General features: G+C 37.0%; 2 protein-coding genes across 4 annotated transcripts in view; both read right to left on the minus strand.

Annotated features, from left to right (window-relative positions):
* Window positions 1–663: 663 nt before the first annotated feature.
* Window positions 664–19,916, minus strand: LOC112057839 (uncharacterized). Of its 2 annotated transcripts, none has more exons than XM_052886295.1 (16): window positions 16,677–19,916; window positions 15,790–15,913; window positions 14,543–14,703; window positions 12,659–13,041; window positions 11,843–12,066; window positions 11,050–11,152; window positions 10,330–10,457; window positions 9,172–9,462; window positions 8,077–8,361; window positions 7,267–7,754; window positions 6,159–6,342; window positions 4,957–5,152; window positions 3,778–4,541; window positions 3,058–3,250; window positions 2,292–2,405; window positions 664–1,292 (listed from the first exon to the last, which is right to left on the minus strand). In XM_052886295.1, the coding sequence occupies exons 2-16, from the start codon at window positions 15,880–15,882 to the stop codon at window positions 1,222–1,224; spliced, it is 3,678 nt and encodes a 1,225-aa protein (XP_052742255.1). In that variant the 5' UTR covers window positions 15,883–15,913; window positions 16,677–19,916; the 3' UTR covers window positions 664–1,221. The 2 variants fall into 2 exon arrangements, with proteins under 2 accessions (XP_052742255.1, XP_052742254.1); XM_052886294.1 differs by having other exon boundaries at window positions 15,790–15,959.
* Window positions 19,917–20,065: 149 nt separating this feature from the next.
* LOC112057838 (uncharacterized) overlaps window positions 20,066–27,550 on the minus strand; it is a 39,924-nt gene continuing 32,439 nt past the window's right edge. For both annotated transcript variants that reach the window (XM_052886297.1, XM_024098393.2), the window contains exons 3-5: window positions 27,020–27,232; window positions 25,574–25,709; window positions 20,066–24,775 (exon numbers count right to left, since the gene is read on the minus strand). In XM_052886297.1, coding sequence (XP_052742257.1) covers window positions 24,675–24,775; window positions 25,574–25,709; window positions 27,020–27,232 — 450 coding nt within the window. In that variant the 3' untranslated portion in view covers window positions 20,066–24,674. The remainder of the gene's footprint in view (window positions 24,776–25,573; window positions 25,710–27,019; window positions 27,233–27,550) is intronic.

The raw sequence follows: 27,550 nt of genomic DNA on the forward strand, positions 1-27,550 counted from the left end.
AAATTAATCAAGCTTAAACACAAGGTAGCTACTATAAACCGTTGAGAAGTTCCCTTAAGTGACCCTCGTTTCCATCACCAGAGCCCTAATGACAGTCACAATGCATCTAGATGTAAAGTCAATCAATACAAACTAATCAAGCCCAAACACAAGGTAGCTACTGTAAACCGTTGAGGAGTTCCGGCGTCTGTGCTTTGGCTACATCATCAGATCGACACCAGGCCTTCATTGAATGTGTGCTTTAAAATACTAAATGAAAACATTAACAAACACACTAGTTGCCCCTATAATATTCCCCCTTCCGAAAGTTCCCCTCGATTTCTCCAGGATTCCATCATCAGATCCTAACATGATTACTATGGGACCAACTAGAAGCAAACTCTTTCAAACAAAAAAGTAAGTTTTCAAATCGGTTCAGGCTTCTTCGAGCAATCGGTAAAATCCTTTTTTGAAGTCGGTTAATAAACGGGGGTATACCTGGTTTCCCTGGGCCGACGTTGTATGGGCCGGTGGGAATTCCTCTTTGGAGTAGCTTTGCATACCCCCTCTTATATAGAACTTGTTGTTCTAGCAATTACAAGGTCGTTATGCAGACACGGAGATATTGCTGGCATTGTAAAGATTAAAAAAATAAATAAATAAAAGAAAGAATAAACAAACAAAAGCGGTATAATAATTTATTTGTTTTAAACGTGGGTAACAAAATAGTGCTCATTAGTTATTACTATATACTAGTTATCTGGACGTGAAAAAGTATCTAGATAGTCCAGATATAACATTGGTAAATTATATTATTAATTAAGTAACAAAAAAAGGAATGCGAAATGTTTGTCGGTACATCACTAGATGACGACATTGATGACGCATGGAGCCGCTATAAACTAGTCGCAGGACAGATGTTTCAAATATATTTAAATATAATTAAAAACAAATTGTCTATAGGAAAAAACAATTAACAATGACAATCACTTTATTACAATCGTATTTCAAATTGTTAATACGATTATATATAATATAATAGTATTAACAATTTGAAATGTTGTCAATATCTTTAATGAACAAATAACATCATAAAAATATTTTGCAGAAAGATGTAAACAAAAGCACAAACTAACATCTAGACAAATGCTACAGATAATAGGTAATAGAATAAATAAAATATTTTCCTTTGTATCATAATTCATAAGTCATTCTCAACTTGATAATAATTATCTTCCCAAGTTACATTAGCTGAAATTCTTCCAACTTAACGTCTAATGCTTTTAATATCGACTCGGTCGTTAGAGGGATATCTGAAAAGAATGGTTTTAATTAATATATAATGAGTATATTTTACTAGTGAAGCCCCGCGGTTCCACCTGCGTCCCGTATTTACCGTTCTCCTTTAACACTCACAAAAAACGCGGCTTTTTAGTGGCAAAATAACTTTCAAAATCAGTTCAGTAGATCCAGGGATTAACCCCCTGCAATATCACTAGCTTTACCTCTTTAATATTGATAAAGATAATGTTTATATTATTTATTATTTTAATTTTTAGTCTTAATATATTTTAATTTAATTTATGTGAATTTTTTTTTAAATTTAGGAAAGTCTTTTTACCACGAAATATTTTATCTTATGGAGAAGGTGATCTTTGTGACTGAAACATCTTCGAAGAAAGAAAAATATTAACACTAAATTGGATACTCGAAACCATGATTCCATGTTGCATATCTAAGCATTTGTCCAGGTAGAGGCGACACACAATCCGTAAAAATGAGATCCAATCCGAGATGATTGATTGTAATATTTTGATACCTAAGAGTGGAGGTACACGATGCGTTGCGGCGCCGCATCGCAAAGATTTCATCGTGTCAGCGGGCACTCGAACGGTGCGGCGCCGCAACGTTGTTATGTCGCAGCGGCGCCGTAGCAACGTTGGACAGTCTGTTTATAACTCATTAGCCTAAACAACTGAGTGGTGCCACTCCGAGGTCGCATCGCATTCACCCCTCCCCGCCTCGACGCAGCGACACCGCTTCGGCGCCGCAACGCATCGTGTGCCCCCGCTCTAATGCCGCACTGATCCATACACTTCCAAAATAACACGCGGAGTTGACCGGAGTTAATCGAATACGGTAGTGTAGGCAAAACCTTTGCTTCGCTTCGTGCAACATCGCCTCGCCTCGCCTGATCTGATCATCAGACCTGAGATCCGAGGTTCGGCCACGAAACGCTTTGCTGCACTACTCGGTTCACTTTAGGACTTTGTAGAAGCATCGAATATATGAGAGAGATTAAAGTTACATACCAAGATCAAACCATTCGTTAGGATCACAGCCAGAGTCCTTCCGTGACTCCAATATGCACTCTCTCAACGCGTACATTATCCCAGGCGCCGAACAAATTCCCATTTCTCCCACGGCTGAAAATAAAGCACCATTATCATATAAAAAAAATTGTAAATAACTATAAAAATAAAATCCATAACTGTTTTTCTCAAATGCTGTAGTTATTTACTCTATACTAACACGAACAAACTTTTTAAAATTTTTGACTGTCTGTTTATCCATTGAGTAAGAACTTAACTGAAAGAATACATGATTTGTAGGAAGTTTTGGAGTCATCAATTTGTGAGGATTTAAAAAACCATGGCTTGTATTTACATCCAGTCATTGGCACCTTGCAACGCTTGATAACTACCGTTTATCAATTATTTAGTTCCAGTTTCCAATAATCAATTAACAGGTTAATTTAAGCTTCGTATCCACTTGGCAACATTGGACGCGCGATATGTTGCACAACTTCGTTGCTTTACATGGAACTTTGTTTAGCAACATTATCTGTACCCACGTGACCAGTCGTCGGCAATATGTAACATGAATATGAACAAATCATTTATTTGTTGCCTAGTAAATATGAGGGTTTATGACAAAATACATTATATATTATCTCGCTCTCTCAACGTCGCACGAAATTGTGCAGCCTTACAGATCTATGTTCCATCTATGGTCTTGTTCAGATCTACGTTTGCTTAGTGGAGAAGAAGATCTAACTTGTCATGGAATTTAAAATACCTTTAGCTCCCAACACGCCTTTTGGATTTTTACTATTGCATCTCAAGTGAACTCTAAAGTCAGCTGGAATGTCCTTAAGCAAAAACACTTTGTAGGTAAGTGCGTCGTTGGTCAACATCTTGCCTGTGTGTTTGTCGTAGACAAAGTGTTCACATGTCAGATAACTTAAACCTTGCACGTAAGCACCTTCAACCTGAAAGCAAACAATCAAATTTCTGTAACAATTTGAATTTTAAAAGTAAACTTACACCTACAGGCTAGGATAAGGGATACCGCTACGAAGTTCCGATGAAACCGTCAGAAGTAATGGCTCTTCCAAGTAAGTCCTCTACCATCTTAGACTACATCGTCATTTAACATCAGATGAGATAGTACTCAAAGGCTTCATCATCATTATCATTAACAACCCATATTCGGCTCACTATTGAGCCCAGATCTTCTCTCAGAATGAGAGGAGTTAGGCTAATAATCCACCACGCTGGCCCAATGCGTATTGGTACACACGTAAGAAAATTCTCAGGTAAACAAGTATCCTCATGCCGTTTATCCTTCACCGTGAAACGTGAAATTTAATTTCTAAAAATGCACATAACTGCAAAGTTGGGGATGCATGCCACGGATCTATGCCATCTGAAAGAATTGAAGGTAAGGTCATATCCACTGGGCTATCACTGTTGTCAATGAGTAAACACAATGAATAAATTGACAAAAATCTTATACCTGACCAATGTCAATATTCTGATTTGCACTCTGTCCAACATCTTCCAATATGTCACACCTCACAATCATAAACTTTCCAGTTAACGCATCCAACAGGATCTCCAAAATGCAGACAGCGAACGCACTGTAATTCTTCAGCTCCGTATCACCCATCATATAGCAAGCCGTCAAATCCATTTCATTCTCCCCAGCTTTGTGTATCAACTCCTTCCATGTTGGATTCCCTAGCTCCTGTTTCAACGGCTCCAAACGTTTCTTAATCATTTCACAAGCTTTGATTACTGAGTAGCAAATGCATTCACTCACAATACTGGAGCCAGAGAAAACGTTATTTGATGCTACAAACGAGTAGTTGGGAACAATTTTTATGTATTCCAATGGTATTCCCAGTTCATAAGCGCACACTTGAGCCGCTTTAGTATTGACGCCTTGACCCATTTCGATTCCACCTGTCGATATAGTCACGGTACCGTCGCCACGGTAAACGGACACCATCGCAGTATAGTTTCCATAATATTGTACTGCATAGAACATGGTGTTAACTTTTAGCGTTTTTTTCATCCATCTATTGTTTTTGTTGAATATTTCAATTTCCTTCAATCTTTTCTCGTAATCTGCCTTCAGTTTTAGAGTTTCGATGAGTTCTGGTAAATCGTTGTCTTCTTTCCTCATGTTGAGTTTACGTATATCAATGGGATCTTTCTTTAAGGCAAAGCCTATATGTTCCATTATGTTTTCAATACTCATAACACCTTCTAGGGTACCTTAAAGAGTGGAAATAAGGGTAAAATTAAGTAAATATTTTAATAAAAAGAACAATTAATATTGCATATTAAAATATACAACGTGGAATATACTAAATTCCACTTCTGTTAACGGAGAAGCCGTAGCCTCAGAGCAGGTTCTAAGCTTTACGTGTCAAGGATGGCAGGTACACAAAGTAACACTATCGATCATTACCGGAACGACCGCTTAACTCACCAATACAGTTCTACCCTCTAACTACAATATTGATCAAGTACAGCGCTGATACTATCAGATTTAAACATTTGGATAAGATAATGCATTCACTTACATATAATATACATATATTATATGTAAGTGAGTGAGAGTGAGAAATAAAGAAATAAATAACTAATAGACACTTATACAATCGTTAACTTCTTTTTTTCAACTCACCAGGTGCTCTAACAAAAGAGTTAGAGTTCAAATCGGTTCTTACAGCATACGTTTTCAAATTAAAGTACTCTGTGTTATAACAGCCTTTGAAAGCGCCTGCAACAAATGCCAAAATGTTCTCGTTGTGCGAATACCCGGCATCCTCTGTGATTGAAGCGTGTAAATATTGTATCACTCCGTCATCGTCGACACCGACCTGGGATAAAAAAAAATATCTTTAATATTTTTTTTAAATAAATAAATATATTTTGAGTTTTTGTTTTGGTAAAATGATTAGTAGAATATTCGAAAATATAAATAGAAGGGGCGAAGGGGTTGAAAGTGTACATCGATTTTCACAATACTTGGATTTGTCGGATTTTCACAGAAAGTTGAAAAACAAAACGATCGATGATGCCATATTTTTAACCCTCAACGCAAAAAGAGGGGTGTTATAAGTTTGACGTGTCACTATAACTCCCGAACGGATGAAGCGATTTTAAATTTGTATTTTTTTTTTGTATGAAAGGTGACTTATGCCCGTAAGTCACCTTTCTTAGATATGTTTGTATGCGTGTATGCAATGCCCTGCAACAAAAATTTTCAAAATATCTTCAATGCACAAAATGTACAGAATTTGACCTATTACAGTTTTATTATAAGTTCTAGATAACGCTAGTAGTACGTTATACCACGGTAACTTTTGGTGTTACAAATTGTATAAGTAAAATCTCAAATTGCGAATTAATGTATAGAATTTGACCAGTTTTATTATAAGTATTTATAAGGATAAGTATAGATAGATAGATGGAAGAAGAAGAAGAAGAAGAAGATAAGTATAGAAGATGTATAGATATTAGATATAAAAGCATTTATCAAAATACTGGTCCGCGTAGAATTCAGTTTTTTCAGAAATCCCGCGGGAACCATGTATTTTTCCGGAATGAAAGTAGCCTATGTGTTAATCCAGAGTAAAATATATTTCCATTTCAAATTTCAGCCAAATCGCTTCAGTAACCGCAGCGTAAAAGAGGAACAAACATACTTACACAAACTTTCGCTTTTATAAGATTAGTGCAGAGTAAAATATATTTCCATTCCAAATTTCAGCCAAATCGCTTCAGTAACCATAGCATAAAAGAGCAACAAACAAAGGTACTTACACACTTACATACAAACTTTCGCCTTTATAATATTAATGTGATAGTGTGATGTGATATTACCTCATATTCGCACTCCATAGGCAATCTTCCACCGGCAATGGCGAGGTTGGTCTCCAATGGCAATATGAACCTACAAGGTCGGTTCAACGCTTTCGCAACAATCGCTGCACCACACGCTACATGTGCGTTACGACTAATTTTTCCACCGAAACCGCCGCCAATACGACGAACTTTCAAATGTACACTGAAAGTAAAGTAGGTTATATTTACATAAGGTTGACGTATATGTCTGTCTGTCAATCTGTCTGTGGCACCATAGATCCCGAACGAATGAAATGATTTCAATTTAGTTTTTAGGTTTCCAAACGTAGTATTAAAACGGAACCCTTATAATATCACTACGTACATGTCTGTCTGTTATCTCCGAATGTACCAAACCAATCCAGTTGAAAGGAGAATGGCAAAAACCCGGCTATGCCTTAATCGGTCATGCGTAAAAACCATTTATAACCCACTTCAAAAAAAGGGGGAGGTTTCGATTCAATGTTTTTTTTATGCATGTTCACTCGAAGACGCCTGAACCGATTTGAAAAATTCTCTATTCGTTTGAGAGGGTAGGTAGGTATTTCTTTCCAATCGGTCTCATATTAATTATGTCAGGATCTGCTGATGGGATCCTGGAGAAATCGAGGGAAACTTTGCAAAAAATTTGGAAAAAATGGCTTGCAAGTTATTTAAACAAATAGACGAAAATGAACCATGCCCTTTTTCTCCGAAGCTATTTAGGTAAGATTTTGAAAAAAATACAGAAATTATCTTTTCACTTGAAGATTTCTGGAAAACTTTGGAAACTCTGAAATTTTTGAATATGAAGGTCACTTTTGGGGAGCAAAATGGAAAATTAAAAAAAAAACTTTTTTAAACTGCATCGTGTGACACATCAAATAAACGAGCTTGGTAAGAGGATTGCAAATATATTTGTTTTGTATTTTGAAATAAATAGTTTCCAAGTTATTCAAGAAAATAAATCTCCCCTCGTCCCCCTTTTCGCCGAAATTACTATAGTGTTGTGTATGTTATAATTGAAATCAGAAGTAGGACTTCTATTCAACAAATCAACCGACTTCCACGCGGAAAAATCAAAAGCTTCAATAGATTTATAACTTACTCGCTTTCCGGCATTTCCAAGCATTTAGATACTGCTATTTGAATCATATCCATCCATTGGGTTGAACCATGAATTTCCATACCAGTGTCTACAGGGATCGCTACACATGTCAGAGGTTCTATATAGTAAGCATACTGGGATTTCACATCAAATACGCCTTTTATTACTTTCTTAGTTTTATCTCCTCTGCCTTTTGCTTCGATCGTTGGACCAGATATAATTCTATCACTGAATTTTTTAGCTTGTTTCAGAGTCAAAATTGGTGGTGTATTTCGGACATTCTTATAAGTCACTCTGACCTTTTTAGCCGCTTCAATAGCTAGGTCCTGGCTAATAGCAACTACTATTGCTATGGTTTGTCCGTAGAATTTTATTTCTTTAGCCAATATCTCCTCATCTTCGGTTTCGAGTTGTATGCCAGGAACGGTGAAGGAGTTTTTCCCTGGTATATCTTTGGCTGAATACAAAGCTATAACACCATCTAATGACTGAAAGTAATATATTTTTTTTAAGTACACTTTAACAAGTTTTTTATTTATGTGTGATCAAAATATGACCATAGGCATTAAGTAAATTCCCAAAAAGAGGGATGATTGGGAACACCATTACAATGAAATTGTGAAAAGTTCTCATCGATTCTGTGTGCAAAAAGATCAACAGGTTTTTCATAGATTTCAAGACATAATTTTTGGTAGGTAATTACAAAAATTTTCCACATACAAAAATAGTTTAAGATTTTTGACGCCATCCTAAAAATTGCGATTTTACAAAAAAAAATCGATATTCAGTTAATAAATATGTTAAGCTTACCAAAGCATGTTCAATGTCAATTTCATCTACTTCACCATTATAAACTGTAGATAGTACAAATGCAGCAAACACTTCATTCATCATCGGCGGTATGTCATTAACATATTGGGCTTCTCCGGAGCTTTGTATCAAAGCTTCAAGTTTCGGTACGGGCTGATTGAGAGGATACAGCGAAGGATCCGTTTGGAACGTCTGTGTGCCGCTTGATAGAGGACGTTGGATCAATTCCCCGCCAGACTGATATCGTGAACAAACTGTACCACTCGAAGTTAAACTAAGAACAAACTGAAAAAACAAGACATATAACAAAAGATACATAATCACCCACTCGTAAATACATAGTGAAGTTGGAGGTAGTAGACTAAAAACTAGGCATCCTTAATAAAGTGAAGTATCGCTTCACTTTATTAAGGATGCCTAGTTCCTTGCTGCTTTGGATTCAGTAGACAAACATGATAAGCGGCAATAACAAACTCTAAACTCTAAAGTTTAGAGCATCAACGTAAGGTTGCCTGTCTATCAGTGTTCTAGAAAATATATTTCAGGGAGTGCGCTCAGGAACTGTTCGATCTTGTGCAACCTTCGCCATTCTACCACAGGAATGTTAGGCATCGCAGAAATCTGTATCTGCATCGATATTCCTCGGACGCGTACTAAGCTGTTTAGTTCCTCGCATGTGGAATGCTCTTCCAGCTTTAGTTTTCCCCACCACCTACAATATGGGTATCTTCAATATGGGTATATTCTTCGAGTGAATAGGCGTCTTCTAGGCAATCGCGTGCCACCATAGGCTGCATCATCGCTTACCATCAGGTGTGATTGCAGCTAAGCGCTTGGTTATACAAAATAGTGGCTAGGTAGGTATCACTATTTCGATACGTACCACGTACACTACCAAGCGATTTAACGTTCTGGTATGATGCTCCGTAAAAGCTGTCAGGGGGTAGAATATACTTGTACCTCTCCCAAGTACGTCTGCTTCCATATTAGAATGCATTGTCACTAAGCATTTTTTTTGTTTTGGATTTTGTTATTGAATTTAAAAAGAGCTATAAACATCGATGATTTCCAACTTCCCAACTCCTACAAACATACCTTGTAAAATAGTCCAATTGCCAGCTTCTTTCTTGCCCACGGAGATGCTTCAGGAGGGTTGTCTTCTGGAACAATCTCCTTATTCAATACATTAATCGCTCCTTGCAACACCTGGTTGTTTTCGAACAAGTTCTTTCCTCTCAAATATCCTTCTGTTTGGGACGCGTGGATAAAACTCGAAGAGATGTTGCCGTAAATAATATTTATTGAGTCTATACAACTCTTGCTGTCAAGTTTAACACTAAACGCAGCGTTGATGATGGCTAAAGCGTTTTGACTTCTTGGCATTATCTGAAACAAAAAAATACATGACATTAAGGGCTAGGTGTGGTTAAAGTGAGAGTCCTGATAGCCCAGTGGATATGACTTCTGCCTCCGATTCCGGAGGGTGTGGGTTCGAATCCGGTCCGGGCATGCACCTCTAACTTTTCAGTTGTGTGCATTTTAAGAAATTAAATATCACGTGTCTCAAACGGTGAAGGAAAATTATCGTGAAGAAACCTGGATACACTAGAGAATTTTCTTAATTCTCTGCGTGTGTGAATTCTGCCAATACGCATTGGGCTAGCGTGGCGGACTATTGGCCTAACCACTATCATCCTGAGAGGAGACTTGAGCTCAGCAGTGAGCCGAATATGGGTTGATAATGGTTAAAGTTGGGGCAGTTAAGATAGGCAAACGTCATTGATAGCCTATTTTAACTGCTCATTACAGGGCCAGGCCTCCCTCCTTATGGGGTGGAGGAAATATGGAGCTTAGATCCACCAAGCTGCTCCATTGTATGTTGGCGACGGTGATAATGTTTAATTAACGATCACTTCGATCTTACTCACGATATTACCGCTATGTGGCATATTGAGTCAACTGTTCCTGACGATAGTCGTTTCAGTTAATGGTCTTACAACGAATAAACCAATGCCATAAGAAACTTTCGTTCAACTGTTGTCTGTGGTCAGAATACCGTCGGATACAGATGTGATTCTTGAGACATTGCGTACAGTGAGAAGGTACTCACTCTGGAATCTTGACCACTGGCTTTGGGTATCTTAAATGCCCCGCAACGAGAGGGCAAAATGTTTTTATAAATTTTTAATGGTGCTTTATATTTTGTATACGAAAGCATAAATAAATAAATAAGAAAAAAATAAATATGCTTACCTTGTAACTCCTAAATATATGAGACGGACTCTCTGGTGGCAAATGGAAGCTGACGATCAATTTATCTTGCATGTCGATTTCGAGAAAATATGCCATAGAATACGATGTCTCCATACCATTAATATCACCTGTATTGCAATAAAAAAAATATGTGTTCATTTGTGCCAAAAAGTAATTTTACAGCTGGACTATTCGCTAAATGAATGTATTTTTTTTTTTCCTGATTGGAAATTGCAAAGTTATGTACTTGTAATATATACTTGTACCATTCGTTAATTAGTCTGTTTTGGATTTTAAAGGCTACTCATCCTGATTAGACATAGCAAAGTTATATACTTACGTACATATTTTCTGTGAAAAACCAATAAATGTCGAAACTTTTATTTTTATAAGAGCGACTGAAGTAACTAACAGACCAACGAGGTACTGCCGAATGTATTCAATGTACAGAATTTGACCAGTTACAGAAAGATTGTATAGTTGGTAAGTGTAGATGTTTTTTTTTTTAAAGAATATTTGCTATATCTTTTTAAATATGACCAATATTCCCATTCCCCTCCAATTATTCGGGAAAGACTGTGCTAGGAGTGGGTGCGACAATAGACCAACGGGGTGGGGATCGAACCACCACCCCGTGATGAGTCCGACCGCTCTTACCGTTGAGCTATTGAGGCTATGTTTGTTACATTAAATATAATAAAATAAGTAAAAGAAACTCACATATAGTAATAGTAGCTCCAATCGCCTCAAATAGTAAAAATATATCAGAAGGATAAGAATTGTTCTTGTGTTTCAGCATCACATTGCCCGCTAATGTTCCCAGCTGAAATAATTATCATTTTTATTTATTTCAAAAGTGTTTGTTTGTGTCCTGAGAAAACACGGTTAATTTAAAATCACAGATAGACACATCAATTTCGTGTATATGTTTTGACGATGACATTGAAACGTTTGTATTATCCACTATCCTCTTAGGTAGTACCTTATTAGGTAGTAGGTAGTGGTAGGTAGTAGTAGGGCGATACTGGCGCCCTGCGTTGTTTTCCTAGGAATTGGCGGATAAGATAGAGCCTATGATACTCAAAAATAACGTAGCTTTTTAGTAGTGAAAGAATTTTTAAAATCAGCTCAGTAGAACAGAGATTACCCCTACAAACTCATATCAGCAATTTTAAATGTTGGTATTATTAAGTGTAAAACTTTTATATAATAAACTATTTTTTTTTGGCTAGGAGGCTTCGGCCGTAACTAGTTACCACTACCAACAAAGACGTATCGCCAAGCGATTTATCGTTTCGGTACCATGTCGTGTAGAAACCAAAAGAGGTGTGGATATTCATCCTCCTCAGAACAAGTTAGCCCGCTTCCATCTCAGATTGCATTATTTATCACTTACCAACAGATGAGATTGTAGTCTTGTAAAGTTTAAAAAAAAATTGGAGGATAGTATCCATAATATCCACCAAATTAATCGAATGCTAGTTTGCTAAAGTTGATTAATTACTTATATTACCTTTCTCACTGGAATTTGTGCAACCAAATCGAAATGCTTGACGAATTCTTCCAAATATGCAAATTCGTTCATCTGCGATGCGGCCTGCTTGAATATGGTCAAGCAGTCTTCCAACGAAACGTTACCACCAAGGACTAGGTTCTGATCGTAGTGATAGTGCTGCAAGGTCGGCACAGCGCTTATATCTATCAATACTGTCGGATACTCAAAATCCTTGATTAGTCCTGAAATAATAAATTTTATTGTTTTATTTTTTTTATTAAATCTAATATAATATTTACGTAAGGAGTGACTCATTATCATAATTATCATCATAATATAGGGATATTTAATAATTATTAAGTGTTAGCCCGCGATTTCGTCCGCGTGCAATTTAATATTCACAAATCCCTTGGGAACCATGAATTTTTCCGGGATGAGAAGTAGCCTATGTGTTAATCCAGAGTAAAATCTATTTCTAATCCAAATTTAAGCCAAATCGGCTGAAAATTGACAAAGTTTCATACAAACTTTCATCCTCTATTATATACCCTTGAGGGTAGAATTGATCAAAATCCTTTCTAAGCGGATGCCTACGTCATAACATCTACTTGTAGCCCGATACGTCCAGTGGTTTGGGCCTATTACGCCGCTACTACTAAAGCGATTTGGCTGAAATTTGGAATAGAAATAGATTTTACTCTGCATTAACACATAGGCTACTTTTCAACCCGGAGAAATCCGTGGTTCCTGCGGGATTTGTGAATAACTGAATTCCATCAGAACGAAGTCTCGGGCGTCCGCTAATTGATTATAAAAATTAAAATTATGTCGTACCTTTTCCAGTATTTCCATGAATAATCATGTATGGTTCTATGCCATAACTTTTAATCATGTCAAAAATCTGCTCCTTGTCAAAAACTTTAATGAAAGTAGCATCTCCATTATTTATTATGATTGGATCATGTTTATTGCTATCATTTACTAGACTCCAATCATCGTCGCTGCACGAAGAGCACGTACGGTTGCATATCTTGGCTTTATCGTTGAAGTTAGTGGACAGTTCTTCTATTTCTGCGACTTTTTTGCACAGTGCAGGACTGGCATCCACTGCAAATGATTTGATCGTGTCTGCGATGGGTCTGTAGCCGGTACATCGACACGTCGAGCAGCCAAATGAGTTCTCTAATTCGACCATATTGAGGCCTTTGTTGATGAGACTGGAAATAAAAAAAATACCTACATATTTGTTTAGTATAGCAGGTAATACCAAGTAGGTACAATATAATGTCGTTGAGTAATACCTACGTACGTAAGGGTGTAAGGGGGAGGCTAGTACCAGTTAGTCTCCCCAACTGCCAACCTCACCTGCTCGTGATGCACTTTGCAGATGGACCGACGAGACACTGGCGACCGACGAATGGCGGTATATCCATTCACATTGGCTAGATTTTTAAATGGCACAGGCCGCTATTGGGCGACACCGGTGTGAGAAATCTGGCCCTGTGCTGACCAACCTGCATGCCCAGCGTGTATTTTTACAAATTTTCCAAACTCAAGAACGCTGTCGTCCATTTTGTGACGTCACAATGTTACTTGATGTAAGTGTTTTTCAGATAATATGGGTACGGTAGTTTCCTTATGCCGTTCATAATACGTACTATTATCGTAAATCGCGGCAAACTTTTAAGAGTGAAACGAATTGTCACCGTTCCCATGGTATCTGAAAAACACTATAGACATGATACTAAATGTTAACTAATATTTTTGTCAAACGCTCCGTTTGTAAGGGATTTGTTATTGTGACGTCATTAAACAGTTGAATTTATAGTGACATCATGGCCGACAGGCGTTTTGGCTCGTAATGTCAAAATATATTTAAAAACTAAAATTTTCATGTAATGTCTTGAAAAAAATATGATAAAAATTGTTGTCAATCTAGTAAAACGACATTGAATTTATGACCATTTAAAAAAAAGTGTCAACTAATAAGCGGTTTCAACTTTTATTTTAAGCTTTGTTTTAAATTTAGGTACCTACTTTAATTACATATACGTAGCGCTATTGTCTGCTGTTGCAAATAGATGTTTATTCACATGACGAATGTTCAGCTGTTCCTTTCATTTATTGACTTATGCTAATAGCAATGTCTACCTTCTATTTACATAATTGGTTTCATGTAGCATTATTATTCTCGCATTATTCTAGAATATTGTACCTATCACTATCTGATAACATGTTTTATATTGTACTAGCCAACAGAGTTTTCACTCGTAGTTTCCTTTTGTACGTCACTCATAAATAACGTGGCTTTTTAGTAAAAGAATTTTTAAAATTGGTACTGTAGATCCAGAGAAAGAGAGAGAGGGGTAGGGAATGATTACCCCATGCAATACTCAAAATCAAAAAAAAATCAAGATTTTTTTTTTCTTAATTTTGAGTATTTTATGCAAAGGTTGCATCATTTAGGTACAGCTTACAATATTGATATATATTATACTAATATTATAAAGCTGAAGAGTTTGTTTGTTAGTTTGCTTGAACGTGCTAATCTCAGGAACTACTGGTCCGATTTGAAATTTTTTTTCAGTGTTCGATAGCCCATTTATCGAGTAAGCTATAGGCTATATGTTGTCCCTGCATTTTTACGGAAACGGGAACCACGCGGGTAAAACCGCACGGCGTCGGCTAGTATTAAGATAAAAGTGATTAAAATCATACCTATTCAAGTGCATCGCCCATCCCGGCGTACAGTACCCGCACTGAGTAGCGTTAAACGCGGCTATCCGTTTCTGGATCTCACTATAACCCTTGAGTCGGTTCCCTGTTCCTTCTATGGTGGTGATCTCCCATCCGTGACAGGAGAACACAAGCACCAGACACTGAATGAAAAATCATACAATTATCATATCATCAAATCACATACAACCTGCAGTGGACGTCTTTCAAGCCGATGGACGCCCACTGCAGGATGGAGACCTTTTGTAGGGACTTCCAAAGTTAGTTTTTTCCGAACAAACAAACACATTGGCCCATCCCCAACAGGGGACTGACGACATCAAGGGAGTGGCAGGGAGTCTCTGGATGCAGGTATCCAGAGACTCCCTGCCACTCCCTTGATGTCGTCAGTCCCCTGTTGGGGACTATCCAGAGACTCCCTGCCACTCCCTTGACGTCGTCAGTCCCCTGTTGGGGACTATACCATTAGCGATACAAGTATCAATGAAGTCGTACGAAGTGGTTTGGTTCCTCATTCCTGATTCGCACTGCGAAATTAAGGAATGCCCTACCAACTTCTGTTTCTCTATCATCTCAGATATTAATGAATAGGCACCTTCTAGGCAAGCGTGTTTTACCATAGGCTTCATATTTACATGTACCATCAACCTTGTAGCCAAGCGCAACCAACAAAACGGAGGTCCTGGGTTAGATCCCCGGCTGGGCCGATTGAGGTTTATTTAATTGGTCCAGGTCTGGCTGGTGGGAGGCTTCGGCCGTGGCTAGTTACCACCCTACCGACAAAAGACGTACCGCCAAGCGATTTAGCGTTCCGGTACGATGTCGTGTAGAAACCGAAAGGAGTGTGGGTTTCGTCCTACTCTTAACAAGTTAGCCCGCTTCCATCTTAGATTGCTTCATCACTTACCATCACGTGGGATTGTAGTCAAGGGCTAACTTGTAAAGAATAAAAAAAAAAAAAGTACAAGGTAGGCAAGTTTGAATATAGCCTTGGTGGCTTTGAGATACATTCTTTGTACAAGTCACGGTTCAATCTCCATAGTTGCCTACTGTACTTATCTATGTTAGGAACATGGGTTTACTCACTTTCAGCCTTTAATAATCTCTCAATAACCGAATTTTATATAGAAGTAAAATGTTTTTTGTTTGTTACAAATCTACCAGACCGATTTCATAAACTCTTTCACTAATGGAAAAGATAAAGAAAGAAAAAAGAGAAATATTCTTACCGAATTAACAGAGAAAGTCTCCACAGCGCCGCTGGTCTCCCTCTGCGCAGTCACGTTGACGATGCACGCTCCGCATATGCCAATCCTACACATGGACTTGGTCCCGGGCAGCCCCAAGTGGTACCTGAGGTAAGCGTTCAGGGTTGTGTTGCGGTGGAGGGAACTGTCCACTGAAACATTCAGCAAGGCGCTTAAGGTATACTATATACTATAGCTTTAGCTACACGTATGACACGGTTAGCGTTGCCAACTTTTTTTTAGAAGAAATAGTATAAATCAGTATATCTGATTTCAAAGGAGGTAAATAAAGAGTATGGACTTTAAAAAAAAGGTATAATTTATTTTATATTTTTAAAAAGGTATTTTTTTGTTATTTTTGCAGCACATAACAATTTTCATTGTTTTTAAAAGAATTGTATGAGTCCAAACATTCTAACTCTAAATTTATATAGATCAAGAGCTCATTTTTATTCAATGAAATTGAATAAAAATGAAGCTCTGTTTCTCTCTTCTCGCCACTTCACATTCATGACCGAAAAGACTCTTCAGTAAATGCTGAAGTGGCGGGAACAGAGAAATTCTCCAGGACACTTTTTAAAAATAAATTGCCATTTTTCTGCAGTAGATTTTTGCATAATATTATATGACTCGTAAAAATGTGTATGTAAAAAAAGGTAAATAACTCAATTATTAAAAAATTTTTACGCAATTTATAAAAAAAAATATCTGGGTCTGCCAGGTCTTTTTCCATGCGGAAATGCAGCCAGTATTCTTGCTACCATTACACGTGAGCATGATTTGTTTAGTTATTAGGATAAGTTAACATAAGTTTCTTATTGAATTCTTTCTCAATAAAAAAAAAGCAAGAGAACAAATCCGATAAATACCTTTACATTTTGTCCCATTCACTGTAAACTCGACGCACGTCATCTTGTTATACACCGGCATCAATTTCCGATGTTTTTTATCGTCATTCATCCGACGCTCTGGCGATATTCTTCCGTTGCAAGTGTATATAAAAGTCGTACAATTTTTCAGACGTTCGAAAAGTAACTGTATGTACCAACCCACTGCGTCCTTCACTGTTTAAAATATTAGTCCACTTGGACACACAAAAGATCGTGATATCATTATCAATAACAAACATATATGGTTCACTGATGAGCACCATTCTCCTCTCGTGATGAGAGGAGTTAGGGTAATAGTCCACCATGCTGGCTCAATGCGTGGTATACTTCACATGCGAAGAGAATTGAGAATTATTTCACGTATGCATGTTTCCTTACAATGTTTGCACATAACTGAAATGTTGGAGTGCGTACCGGATTCGAACCTACGCCCTCCGAATCGAAGGCAGAGGTCATATCCACTGGTTTATCACGGCTATAAAAGATCATTAGATTATGTGCTGTAGACACATGTGAAGCGGTGACAATCTAATGTGTTTTGCATTCAGCGGTTTAAGGTTTGATTCCGGGTTCGCATTTCTGGCTTTATAGCTACGCTCGTAACTTTAATTTTAAGTTTTCGATTAATTATTGTCACCATTTATCTTATAATATTATTAAACGACGTTTCTAATGTGCTTGTAAACTAAGCCTAATTGAAATAAATGAATATCCTACGTATCCTATCCTAAATACGCATTTAAAAAACTTTTAAAGAAATTTTTACTTGAAAAGCAGATTGAATTCCAACACCATGTGGCGGAGTTTTCTTTCATATAGGTAAAAATATATAATAAATATTTGTAAATACTATAATATATGATATAACTATGTAATTTTGTTTTTAGTTTTTTAATTCACACGTTGTTAATTTTAGAATGCTGTTTTATTGTTTTTCCCTTTTTATTTTTAGTTAGTTATAATGTATTATTTTAAGTTTTACTTGTATTGTTTATTTTGGTTAATAAGGTTGTTGTGTGCTGTGTTTGTGGCGGCATCTGGTTAACGGTTCCAACTGAAAACCAGCGCTGCATGCTCTTTTTATTTAAAGAGTATGTAGCATATGCTGAGTTGGGGCCCTTTATTGGGTTATGCCACACATCGCAGAATATTGTCCTGTCATATTATTTAATATGACAATATTATTTGTTAGCATTATATGATATTATGTGCATATTGTGTTGTGTGGCATAATGCTGTAATAAAGATTTTTTCTTTCTTTCTTTCTTCTTTAATATTGACTACTAGCGGACGCCCGCGACTTCGTCCGCGTGGAATTTTGTTTTTTACAAATCCTCCGGGAACCATGGATTTTTCCGGGATAAAAATGTTAATCCAGGCTATAGTTATAACTTAATACCAAATTTCAGCTAACTCGGTTCAGTAGTCGAAGCGTGAAAGTAACAAACATTCATATCATCAAAATCATCAGCGTTAAAGAGTAACAAACATCCAAACATACATCCATACAAACTTTCGCGTTTATAATATTAGTAGGATTAGTTATTGGTATCACCTGGTTCAAGGTTGTCAGCTGAAAATCAGCGCTGTATGGTCCAATATTACCTTGGTACATGCAGCACAATGCTGAGCTGGATCCTTTTTCAGGGTTGTGCCAAGCATGACATAGTGGTGTTCTGATGCTTAGACTAAGTGGTTTGCTACAATAGTGTTAAGGGGTTAAAAGTGGCACAATTTTTGAAATAAATGTTTTTTCATTATTTCTTTTCTAAGTATTGACAATTGCCCATCTCAGTATCTGGTGTCAAGTGGTGTCACTTCGCCCTATTGCTGCTATGCTATTCAGTATTCAATTCTTGCCTTGAAGGTGTGAACAGTCTCCGGAATGGTACCTACTCCAAGAAGCATGTGCACCACAACATTTTTTTTACAGGTTATCCCTTGACTACAATCTCACCTGATGGTAAGTAATGATGCTAAGATGAAAGCGGGCTAAATTGTTAGGCGTAGGATGAAATCCACACCGGTTTCTACACGAAATCGTACCAGAATGCTAAATCGCTTGACGGTACGTCTTTGCCGGTAGGGTGGTAACTAGCCAGACCTGGACCAATTAACCTCAACCACGTCTCCTCTCAGAATGAGAGGGGTAAGGCCAATAGTCCACTACGCTGGCCCAATGCGGATTGGCAGACTTCACATTCGCTGAGAATTAAGATAATTGCAATACGCAATATGTAGATAATGGCATGCAGGTTTCCTCACGATGTTTTTCTTCACCGATTGAGACACGTGATATTTAATTTCCTAAAATGCACATAACTGAAAAATTGGAGGTGCTTGCCCCGGACCGGATTCGAACCCACACCCTCCGGAATCGGAGGCAGAGTTCATATCCACTGGGCTATCATGTAGACAACACATAATGTGGTAAACATGAGAAATAAATCGCCATTAACTTAAGTAGGTATGTTGAACGAATTGAAGCTACACGTGGATAAATATTCGAACAATGAGAGTAGGTAAGTAAGTAGTTAAATAAGAAAGTGAACAACAAACGAGTCACCATCAGAAAGGAACATCAGAAAACTACAGTTGTATAAACACTTTGCTACTGTAAACTAAAAAAAATTCAAAATGAAATTTTAAGAAGAAAATTTTTTAAATAATTGTACAAGCCGAGTCAGCGGGAATAAAAACACAACTGCCTTTTTCACCAGAATTATCGCATATAATCTATTGTATTTATAATACATAAGAATAATCAATGATAATACATGGGTATTTATGCACTTTTACATATAATTATTGACTTTTCCTCACACCGATCTCTCTTTTGTCCTCTCTGTACCATATATCCTTTCCCTCCAACTCGTCGACCGACTACGTCACTCTCTCTGCTCTGATTGGTCAATGTTTCTCTGCGTCGACGCTATTGGCTGATTAAAGTAAACTTACGTCTAAAAATCTAACAAATCACATTTAAATAGTTGAAAGAGAATAGCTTAATTAATTTATCTGCTTCCAATTTTACGGAGTATCGACTGTGGGATTTGTGGCCATCTTTAACAGAACCTAACAATTGTATCAGTAATTTCAACACTAGTCCTGTTCCGAAAAATAGGAGTTGTAGATAAATGGTGACACAGAAATAACTTAAGGACTGTCAGTTAATAACTTAATAGGGACAAATTAAAGATTAAAATTAAAAAAAAGCCCCTTAACAGTCATGAATTTGACTAGCGACTTGCGTCGGGGGCCATAATTAAAAGGTTAAAGGCAGATTAGAGAATTTGAAATGCAATGTGAAAAATTCTTGAAATCATGACAAATTGCAAAAGTAGGTCTTATGAAATAAAACAAATATAAATAGGTAATTGATTTTATTGATAAATTCAGGAAAAAGTGTACAATTTGTAATATATTAAATCATTGATGTGTAATAGGAGATGTGTTAATATACATTCTGTTAGGCCTCTAATCAAATCATCATCTATGCCTTTCTTGATGATACTGTTTACCAACAAATAAATTAGAAATGAAGATAGAAAACCCGTGTCATTTCATAACTTATTTACTTTAAATTATCGACGATATTATAAATTATTATCGATATTTGACGGCCGCGTGGCGCAGTGGGTAGTGACCCTGCTTTCTGCATCCGATTTGATCCGGCCGTGGGTTCGATTCCCACAACTGGAAAATATTTGTGTGTTGAACATGGGTGTTTTCCAGTGCCTGTGTGTATTTACACATTATATAAGTATTTATATATCATAGCACCCATAACACAAGCTACTCTGTATGCTTACTTTGGGGCTAGATAGTGATGTGTATTGTTTAAGTATATTTATTTATTATTATTATTAAAATTATGTAGTTTGTTTATAAAATGTTATGTAAAATATATTAACCATATTTAATTGTTCTAAGCTTATTAATCAAATATATTTTCAATTATTTGAGAACAAGTTAATTATATTTATTAACAGGTGTTAAATGACTAGTGATTTATACCCTTATTTCTAATTTATTTGTTGGTAAACAGTACTCATCAAGAAAGGCTGTAGTATAGTATTGTTTTGCCAAGAATGGGCAGAAAACGCCCATTCTTGGGCACAAAACAATATGGCGATTTGCGTAAGACGATGGGCTTTTGAAGATTAAACAGAGTTCTCATTTTATAAAGAAACAGATAAAAACGGGCTATTTAACGATCAGCACAAATAGAATTGATCGGCAGAAATGGAGATGGTCGGCACCCATAGGTTTGATCGGCACATATAGATTTGATGGGATTGATTGGCACAAATGGGAGTGATCGGCAAAAATAGGTTTAGTAAGCATAGAATAAGAATCACCAATCATTTACCTAAAAGTACATATTATATCCTACGTTTAAAATCAAAATCTTATTTCTAGAAAATTACGTTAGGAATACGTTTTTTTAATAAATTTTTATTACGCTTTTATACTTAATGAGTTTGAACTTAATTTACGTAGAAATTAACACACGTAATTACATAAGACATCTCACATTGTAGGTACGTACTATAAACTTAGTCGTCTCAACCAGCCTGCCCCCCTAGCCGAGTGGCACGTCGATTCTCTTTCTACGATCGTTAACGCTTCGAAATGTGCAAAGATGTATAAGAATGACATTTGCTATCGACAGGTAACGTGATCAAGATCTGTCATACCCATACATCTTTCTAGATTTCGAAGCGTTAGCGATCGTATAAACAGAGTCGACATGCCACTTGGCTATGGGATCTGGGCATTTTGTAAAGTTACAGTGCTGTGACATCGTTCGTTTCCATGGCAACATCGTTGTTAGTGACATTTTAATTTTGGCACCATACAAATAAAGTTACTTAAAATAGCGCAATCGCACCCCTGGACACATCAGCTCCCTCAGCCAAGTGGCACGTCGATTCTCTTTCTACGATCGCTAACGCTTCGAAAACTAAAGAAAATGTATGGGAATGATAGATCTTGATCACGTGACCTGTCGATAGCAAATGTCTTTCCCATACATCTTTCTAGTTTTCGAAGCGTTAGCGATAGTAGAAAGAGAGTCGACGTGCCACTTGGCAAGGGGGGCAGTTCATTCTAGACTAAAGTTAGCAAAAATCTATGCAAACTACAAGTATGTTGACCTTGATTAGACGTAAGTAAATGAAAATTAGCTGAAAAGAATTTGAAAGTAATTGCTCAAAGAGAAATAAAAAAAACCCTGTACGTAGTACTTACACACAGCCGGCTTCAGTACTAAATAACTTCAAGCTTTTTTGTATGGAAGCTGGCATTTTTTTTTTTTTATTCTTTACAAGTTAGCCCTTGACTACAATCTCACCTGATGGTAAGTGATGATGCAGTCTAAGATGGAAGCGGGCTAAGTTGTTAGAAGGAGGATGAAAATCCACACCCCTTTCGGTTTCTACACCACATTTTCACGTCTTTGCCGGTAGGGTGGTAACTAGCCACGGCCGAAGCCTCCCACCAGCCAGACCTGGACAAATAACCTAATCGACCCATTGCCTTTTTTTCGAAATAGAGGCGCACGATAAGTGTGTGATATACCTACTCTAGATATCTCTATGGGCGATGCTACATTAATGCGTTGCGTTGACGCACGTCATCATAGTGCAAGATGACGCACAACCCAGTCAGTCTGAACAATGCTTGCAAAACCAATGCGTCGAAACCAATGAGACGACGCAAAGTTTTAATGTTGCAGGTCGCAAGACGACGCACAACCCAGTCAGTCTGAACAATGCTTGCAAAACCAATGCGTCGAAACCAATGAGACGACGCAAAGTTTTAATGTGGCAGGTCATTTAGAATTTTATGCAAAAAGATGCACCGTCGACGCAACTAACGCTAGCCACATACAGTCAATTATTCTCACGTTTCTGTAGCACCCACGACTATAATTGATCGTGTGTTGGCTGCGTACATAACTTGTATAGTATGCCGCTTGGGTACGGTTTTGCTTTTCAGAAACGTGAGAATAATTGACCGTCAATGGCGACCTTAATATTTCATACGTGACGTGTTATACTTATCATTTACTGTTATCACCTGATGGACCTGATGGTATGAGCCGTGATAGCTTAGTGGATATGACCTCTGCCTCCGATTCTGGAGGGTGTGGGTTCGAATCCTGTCCGGGGCATGCACCTCCAACTTTTCAGTTGTGTGCATTTTTAAAAATTAATTATCACGTCTCAAACGGTGAAGGAAAACATCGTGAGGAAACCTGCATACCAGAGAATTTTCTTAATTCTCTGCGTGTGTGAAGTCTGCCAATCCGCATTGGGCCAGCGTGGTGGACTATTGGCCTAACCCTTCTCATTCTGAGAGGAGACTCGAGCTCAGCAGTGAGCCGAAATGGGTTGATAACGTAACTGTTATCAATATTTCCTCTACCCACGATATCAATATCACTTTCATTGTGTGTCGAGATTTACAAAAAATCAATAAGTAAGTATGCCAGATAGGTTCAATGTCCTTGGAATTCAGTAAACAAGGTATCAAACCAGCAGTTAATATTAGGTAGTTTTAATATATTAACCATTTAATTATGAAAAAATATTGAGTCTTCTTAATAATATTTTACACGATACGAGTGTTATAATCAAAAACACATACTTAATAGTTAGTTATAAGTTCAGAAATTGGTATTTTTTTAGCCTAAACACTATACTACATCATTTAAATACTATTCTATGATCTTTGGATCCACACAATAGTATAAAGACATACAATTTATATAAAGAAAACTAAAATTAAATCATCACGCCTTGTTTTGACGGAAAGGAAATCAATAGTTTAAAAGGCCCAGCCTACCCCACTATGACTGAAGGACTGCTATAGTCAGATATACCCCACTTATTCGTCGCAGTGATGTGAAATATCACAAACCGATGATTTGTAGCGAATGACGTCACAGTTTATGATTGGCGTTTGCTGTGACGTCTTAAAAATACAATTTTGTTTTATAAAAATATAACAATGACGAGATTATTTTCACAAATAAAAATGTGATTAGTTTTGTAGGCATCTAAACTCTATGCAAAAAATCTTCTTAGTTTTATACAGCAGGCGAGTAGCCTATTGTATATAAGGTATTCAAGTTTCCAGATCCTGAATAGTACGTATTTTTTTGGATATTTTTGACGGGATATCATAAAGACTCATGTCTTTAGTTGCCAGACTAAGCAGACATGTCTTAGCTTTGTGGCAACCCTTTGGTAGAGACCTTTAAGTTGATCTTCAACAATGTTTCACGAAGAGTTGCCGCAAATTTAAGTGACGATTGGAAACATGATTTCAAAAAAATATTCCATAAACTTTAAGAGATTTAAACAGATCAATAGAAAGAACATATTAACGATTTTATTTTTCTCTTTTTAGAGTGAAACATATATGAATTTATAAAAATTTTGCTAAAAAAGATTTAATTTTTCTGTTTTTAATATGTCCGTAGCTGACCGTAAACACCATATGGGCAATCACGTTCACTTATTTCACATATTTTGATTTTAACACAAGGAAGGATGAGCTTAAACTCTATAAAACGAGGTATGTCTGGCTATCGCATTCTCTCAGTCCATATAAACTTATACTACAGCCCTTCGTGATGAGTACTGTTTACCAACAAAGAAATTAGAAATGAAGGTAGAAGACGCATGTCATTTCATAACTTATTTATTTTAAATTATGTATGGTTTGTGTATAAATGGTTATAAGAAACATAATAACCATATCTAATTGTTCTAAGCTTATTAATCAAATTTATTTTCATTAATTTAAGAACAAGTATAATTATTATTAGGTGTGAAATGACTAGTGGAAATGAGGGTATAAATTACCCTAATTTTTAATTAAATTTGTTGGTAAACAGTATTTCAACAGTAAGGCTGTAGTATATCCAGCAATCTCGGAGTAGGTAACGACACTGGGTCTATGTTCTTAGTACTTCTGTTCCACTAGCCTGGCTCTATCGTACTGGGCATCCATTTCAAACTTATGGTAGGTCATGTAGATCATCCTCAGGATCAACGCATAGATAACTGAAACAACAATAAATACTTATTGATTTTTAATACCTTTTCAGAAATATATCTAAACACTAGCCTACGACGCGCAGTTCCACGCGCGTGGTTCCCGTTCAAGTAGGAATACGAGGATAATATATGGCCTTCCTCGATAAATGGGCTATCTAATACTGAAAGAATTTTTCAAATCGGACCAGTAGTTCCTGAGATAAGGGCATTCAAACAAACAAACTCTTCAGCTTTATAATATTAGTATTCATTTATAGATATTCTGCGTACGTTTTTTAATTTGATCATAATAAGCCAGTTGAATTTTTTTAATGGTCTTCAATTTTTTCATTATCGTTCTAGTAGATTGAAAAAATCATATTTTTTGATACGTGATTGCATGAAAATTTAAATTTTTAAATATTTTTTGACAATTCGAGCCAAAACGCCTGTCGGCCATGATGGTCTATATTTCAACTGTTTCATGACAGTAACTTCAACAAATCCCTTACAAACGGAGCGTTTGACAAAAATATTAGTTAACAATTTACTTTGACGTTTTTTTTGACGAAGTTTGGAAAATTTAAAAAAAAATCTAAAAATATTCATCCTAACTTCACACTCTACTAGAGGAAGAACCCTAAAAAGTATTTTACTGCATTTTATTTTACGACATTGTCGGCTTGCTTAATGTACACAAATTACAGGTTTCTATTTACTAAACAGCGGGCGGACAGACGGAAAGACATGGCGAATCTAGGAAGAGTTCTCGGAAAACGGAGCTCTAAAATATATCTGAAAATGTGGTGAATTAGTTAGTCTTACCGCATACGCCGAAAACGATTAAGGAAGTCTCCAGAGTGTAGGATCCAGAGGCGATCGCAATCACCACCCCGAAGATACCCAAGCATTTGGTGATCACGGAATAAATGAAGTATACTTTCACGTAAATCGCCTTTTTCTGCAACATGTTTTAAATACATTTAAGAAAGTATTTTAACTCGATTGCGTCAGAAGGAGGGTAGTGTTTTTGGAGCGTATGTATGTATTGTATGTGTGTATGTATCTCCATTTCTTTGTCACGCCCAATAGACTAGACGACTAGTATTTGAGTTTGTCAGAACTGTGATAGTGACTGTTATTACTGTTTTAACACTAATCATCAAAAAGTATACCAATTATATTGGAACCATAGAAGAATTAGTTATATTTAAAATAAAAGGTATGTCTTAAAGAAACAAAATTTGAAACTAGATGGTTTGTATAGAGAAGATGAATAAAGGATAGTCTCCTTTCATTCATACTCTCTATGCACACCGGCGGTGAAATCGGCTCTACTAATAGGGATTTATATGTATACAGGATACAGCAAAACTAATCAAAAAAAATTTTAAGGGAAAAGCCAAGAAGAACGTTCCTGAATCAAATCGGGTACATTTTCAATAAAAATACGAACTAATAAGAATGATGAGTATAGAAGAAGCAAAGAAGATATGTTAGAAGCTAGTTAGAAGAACGGAGTAGTATTTATGTACCTGTTGATTATTATCATCTATGTATGGAATATAGATTGTATTGTTTCAAAATGGCCACTAATATTCGAACACAGGTGGACATCATGACGGTGGAATAACTCAATAATTAGTGACCCTGCTTTCTGAATCCAAATCCGTGAGTTTTCGTAAGTAACTATGGACCTTATTAGACTGTTCAGTCATTCAGGGCATTCGAACGAGTTTTGCTTGGAGTTTATCTACGTGATCGAATCAGAAATGAGGAGATCCGCAAACAAGCTGGTGAACGTTGGGGTCCCTAGGTGCTGGAATGAATCCCCTAGGTGAACCGAGGACATCAAGCGGGTTGCAGGAATGCGACCGCTGGATGCTGGCGGCCGAGTCCTTGCGAGAGAGGTCTTTGTTTAGCAGTGGATGGCCATCCATCGGCGGTTAAAGATGATGATACGTGTATATTATTATCATCATAATCATTATCAACCCCTATTCGGCTCATTGCTGAGCTCCAGTCTCCTCTCAGAATGAGAGGGGTTAGCCAATAGTCCACCACGCTGGCCCAATGCGGATTGGCAGACTTCACATATGCAGAGAATTAAGAAAGTTCTCTGGTATGCAGGTTTCCTCACGATGTTATTATATAATATTTTATATGTATTATAAAATAACTATCAGATATTTTGGCACAAATAACACAAGCTTACACAGAACGCTTTTCGGGTTAGATAGCGATGTATTCTTCTAATATTATTAAACGTACCTGTACAAGTCCTTTTATAAGCACGATGGTAAAGGCGAACGGGACCAGTAAGAAGCAGAGGATGACGCCCAGAGCAAAGTTAGTGGTCAGAGCGCCCGCAAATACAATGCCCCTCGACTCGGGGTCCAAGTCTGTATGCGACGCTGCCGACAGTAAGATGTTCGTGTACACCAGCATACCAACCGTGAACAGGAGCCCCAGGCTGTTTAGTATCTGAAATAATGATCATCATTAGATTAAAGGGGGCCTTAGTCCACCACGCTAGCCCAATGCGGATTCACAGACTTCACACTTCTTCAAGAAAATTCTCAGGTTTGCAGATTTCCTCACGATGTTTTCCTATATGGATAACATCGTGAGGAAATATGGATGTTTGGATGTTTTTTTTTTATTATTCTTTACAAGTTAGCCCTTGACAACAATCTCACCTGATGGTAAGTGATGATGTTATCTAAGATGGAAGCGGACTAACTTGTTAGGGGAAGGATGAAAGTCCACACCCCTTGCGGTTTCTAAACGACATCGTACCGG

The sequence above is a fragment of the Bicyclus anynana genome, chromosome 16 (assembly GCF_947172395.1).
Source record: "Bicyclus anynana chromosome 16, ilBicAnyn1.1, whole genome shotgun sequence".
Taxonomy (NCBI): Eukaryota; Metazoa; Arthropoda; class Insecta; order Lepidoptera; family Nymphalidae; genus Bicyclus; species Bicyclus anynana.

Excerpts from the sequence above, each read along its gene's own strand:
- LOC112057839 (XM_052886294.1), bottom strand. The coding sequence starts at position 16,767 with ATGAATGACGATAAAAAACATCGGAAATTGATGCCGGTGTATAACAAG. Across the intron at positions 14,704-15,789 it reads AGACTTTCTCTGTTAATTCG|TGTCTGGTGCTTGTGTTCTC; the intron begins GTAAGAATATTT and ends TTTTTCATTCAG. Across the intron at positions 10,458-11,049 it reads TGGAGCTACTATTACTATAT|GTGATATTAATGGTATGGAG; the intron begins GTGAGTTTCTTT and ends ATTGCAATACAG.